This window comes from Rosa rugosa, chromosome 6, assembly GCF_958449725.1.
Source record: "Rosa rugosa chromosome 6, drRosRugo1.1, whole genome shotgun sequence".
Lineage (NCBI taxonomy): Eukaryota > Viridiplantae > Streptophyta > Magnoliopsida > Rosales > Rosaceae > Rosa > Rosa rugosa.
Genome location: NC_084825.1, coordinates 13,324,097 through 13,328,385, shown reverse-complemented (window position 1 = coordinate 13,328,385; position 4,289 = coordinate 13,324,097). Strand labels below are relative to the sequence as shown.

At 42.5% G+C, this 4,289-nt stretch overlaps 1 protein-coding gene across 1 annotated transcript; it reads right to left on the bottom strand.

Annotated features, from left to right (window-relative positions):
• Positions 1-876: 876 nt before the first annotated feature.
• LOC133718491 (pentatricopeptide repeat-containing protein At1g11290, chloroplastic) lies at positions 877-4,053 on the bottom strand. Its single transcript, XM_062145340.1, has one exon. The coding sequence runs from the start codon at positions 3,858-3,860 to the stop codon at positions 1,377-1,379; it is 2,484 nt and encodes an 827-aa protein (XP_062001324.1). The 5' UTR covers positions 3,861-4,053; the 3' UTR covers positions 877-1,376.
• Between the last annotated feature and the right edge of the window lie 236 nt (positions 4,054-4,289).

Below are 4,289 nucleotides of genomic sequence, written 5' to 3'. Positions count from 1 at the left end.
GTAACCCGAAAATCTGAAACACGGTAATTTTCGATCGATTTCAAAAGTTCACCAATCACAACAAAAATCATAGCGACACGTTTGTATCGCCAAGCTCTATTTGACGAGTCAAGGCAGTAGGTCATAAACGGCCCCAGACGCCCTGATTTCCGACTCCGATTTGGTCACAACACCTTTGCCAAAATGTTCCTCTCATCAACCCCTTCCATTCTTAAACTACAAAATAAGCCAATTCGAAACATATAGGCCAGAATTTACCTCGAAGCAAAATCAGGGCCGAAAACTTCCGAAGCTCGATTCTCCCTTCTCACTACGAATCTTCCAAAGCCACTTGGAGGGATTGAAGAACGTCTCACAAGATCTAAAACCCAACTGGTCTCACCGGAAATGGTGGGCGGAAAGTGAAATTCCGACCGGGTCAACCCAACGGACTGCCGCGAGGCTTTTTGGTTCACTGCGTCTTCCACACTTCTATTCGTGCACTATCACCGCCAGAGGGAAGAAGAGGAAGCTGGCGCGCGTCGAATGTAACCAGTGCGGCACTGAACGAAGGCCGTATGGCGAAGTACCTGCCGGGTCACGCTTTCAGGTCGTGTCGCATCGCGGGTCGAATTGGAGGGAATCTCGGTTAGGGTTTTGGGGTCACTTTCCGAAAATGGAAACTTACCAAAGTGAAATTGCCATTTATAGTCACAGTTTCCCGAAACAGTAACGTTAATTTTCTGACAATAACTTTTACATACAAACTCAAAGGTACTTACTGATTGTGATTGTCACTGGTGAATGGTACATATAATTATGATGGTCATTCCATGATCTATAAAATTAAGCTTAATATATCTGATAACAAGATAGCACAAAGAGAACACATACGTACAACATAAAAATATTCCCATGTCCTAAGACTGCTTGCAAACATCATAAACTCATTCCACCCAAGATAAGTGAATGCATTATTAGTCATCACACAGAGATTACAAGTATTCCTTTCCTATCAGGGAGGGAAGGAAAAAAAAAAATAGATCTCAGCAATTGGATTTGCCAAAAGTTTAATTGAACCCTACAATTCCAAAGAATATGTCTGTAACCCAAAAAGGGAAAATCAGATATGATTCTAGTACGTAAGAACAAAAAATTAGGAAACTTTTCTCTTCCAGTGAGTGCAAAATTGGAGTATCTCTTCTTAATCTAATAATCTTAATTCTGACATACTGTGACTGTAATTATACAGCAATTGCATCTGTCGCCACATTAACCTCCAATCTGCATCACTTATTGAAAGCTTTGCTTTTCCATGATTCAATGACACTTTAAATTTGTGAATCTACAGCGACCAATATGCAGCTCCCAAGAATAAAAATTGTGTGAACGCACACTCACCAATAATCTCCACAAGAACAAGTTCCATTCCTGAAATGATGGAACCGATGCATATCACGCACTATGATTTCCCTTCCAGTTACTAGTGAAATGTACTTGGTTGCGTTGTGGCAATCACCACAAACTCGTAGGTTCTTTCGAATGTGTATTGTTGTACCCGGGGTAGTATTCAAGAGTCCAAATGCAATAGCCAGCTTCTCACTATGGCTATTTAGCAATTGCTCCTTGACATCATCTTCCACATCATGAATTGAATTTGTGTCCGGCACATAACCAGCAGCCTTGATCTTATCTCCCAGTGTCTCCAGATACGTATATATTCTCTTGGATTGGGGATGGCTTGTACTTCCAGAATAGAAAGTGTGAACTTGGTTCTTTAAATCCACCAAACTGCAGCCTGGAGTTTTCTTGAGCCCTTTCTTCTCCATTGTTGTTCGCACTTTGGCCACTTTGTCCCACATTGAAGCTGTGGAATATATGTTAGCAAGCAAAACATGGTACCCACCTTCAACAGGGTTCAACTCGAATATTTTATCTGCTGCCTTTTCCCCCAATTCAACATTTTTATGAATTCTGCAAGCCCCTAACATTGCACCAAAGACTGTAATGCCAGGTTCCATAGGCATCTTTTGAATAAAATCCCAAGCTTCATTTAGTCGGCCAGCTCGACCAAGAAGATCAACCATGGCACCATAGTGATCCATTGCAGGCTCCAAGCCATAGTCATCCTTCATGCTTTCAAAGTATTGAAGACCATCTTCCACCAATCCTGAATGAGAACAAGCGGATATCACACAGAGAAATGTTATATCATTTGGCTTTATTATGCCCTTTTTCATTTCATTGAACAGTTCCACAGCAGCCTTTCCGAGCCCATTTGTTCCATATCCATCGATCATACTGTTCCATGTTGTCACATGCCGGTCATCCATCATGTCAAAAAGTTTTCTCGCAGTGTGGACAGCTCCACATTTTGCGTACATATCAACAAGAGCAGTCATCACAAAAACGTTTTTGTCAAAACATTTTCTAACAACAAGTCCATGAATCCACTTAGCCTGACGTGTAACTGATAACTCTGCAAGAGCAGGAATTACACTCACCATTGTAAACGAATCTGGCTTTATATTTTGAGATTGCATCTCACAGAAGTGACTTAAAGCCTCGCTGACGCGACCATTCTGTGCAAAACCTAATATCATGGCATTCCATGAGACGATAGTCTTACCCTTTAAGCCTCTAAACAATTTTGCAGCGATATCAACTCTCTTACACTTGGAATACAGGGATATCAAAGAATTCACAACTGAGACATCATATCCAAGGTTCAGTTGATCCAATAATTTATGCACAAACTTTCCCCGCTCAAGATCCCCCAAATCAGCACAAGCATGTAAAGCTTCCATAATAGTAACATTGGTTGGTTCAAAGCCTTCATCCAGCATCTTCTGGAAAATCGCCATTGCTTCCTCAGGATCTTCATTTTGTACATACCCATCTATCATAGAATTCCAGGAAACAACAGTCTTGTGATTCATCCTGTTGAAAATCGACCGAGCAGTGGCCACAGATCCACATTTCGAATACATGTCTAGAAGAGCGGTAGAAATGTTCACAAGTGACTCAAAACTGGCTCTTATAACATATGCATGAATCGACTTTCCGATCACCAAGGACCCAAAATCTGCAACAGCAGGCAGTGCAGTGACCATTGTGATGGAATCGGGCCTCTGGCCTTCCTCCTGCATCCTTATAACCAACTCCAAAGCTCTCCTGGCGAACCCATTTTGCGCATAAGCAGCAACGATAGTGTTCCAAGAAACCAAGTCCCTCTCAGGCATTCTATCGAACATCTTATATGCATCATCAATCTGCCTACATTTGGCATACAAATTCACAACTCCGGTCATCGCAAACAGATTAGTAGCAAAGCCATTGGTAATCAGAGAGCCATGAATCTCCTTCCCCCTCCTGAGGTCAGCATTATCGCCACAAGCCTTGAGCAAGTAAGTAAAGTTATACACAACAGGGGCAACCCCATCGTGCTTCAATCGGCAAAAGAAGGAAATGGCCTCCCCTAAAGAGGAGTTCTTGGCGTACCCTTTGAGCAGAGTGTGGTAGAAAACGTCGAGTTTGTCCCCGACGGCGTCGAAAACCCGGTGGGCTTCAATTGGGCTGCCGTATTTGCAGAAGAGGCTGACGAGCTTGGTCTGGAAGTAGTGCTCGTTGTAGAGACCGTTCTTGATTATGAGGGGGAAGATTTGGTGGAGTTCTCTCATGGAAGTGCAGAGCTCGAGGAGAATAGCAGAAGGGTGCTTGTAGACATGAGAAGGAATGTGGGTTCTTTGGGAAAGCTGGTGGAATGTTGATGTTGATGTTGGTATTGGAAGTCTAGTTGATATTGGTGGTGGTGGTGGTGGTGGTGTTTTGGTGTTGGTAATGGAGAGCAGAGGTGTGACTGGCAAGAGATGTGAGCTCATCTCCTCTCTTTGTGTATGCCTTGTCTCTGCGTTTCATGAGTTTTGGTGCAATTTATATGTTTTGGATTGGATAAGAATCAGGTGAATGGAGGGGTAATATGCAAGTGCCAAAATCAAAATCACAGATTATTTAGAGGGGTGTCGGGATGACAAGGCCTCGAGGCTTAAGAGGGTGGTTGTGCGGTAGGTCTTGTGTTCGATTGTCTCTAGCATAGCAGTGACGAAACACGCTAAAATTTGGAGTATAAATGCATGTGTGGTAGTTGAGGGACACCTTAGATTATCTCCCAATGAAGATGTCAAATACTCAAATAAAGTGTGTTAAACTTGAATTTGAAGGCTAGCATGACAATGCTATTTTTGCTAGACTTCATCTGCGATGGATAGATCAAGTAATAAAAATATTTTATTTCTTTCTTGGGCTCAAAC

Bases quoted from the DNA above. Each gene is read 5' to 3' on its own strand.
- LOC133718491 (XM_062145340.1), bottom strand. From the start codon at position 3,860: ATGAGCTCACATCTCTTGCCAGTCACACCTCTGCTCTCCATTACCAAC.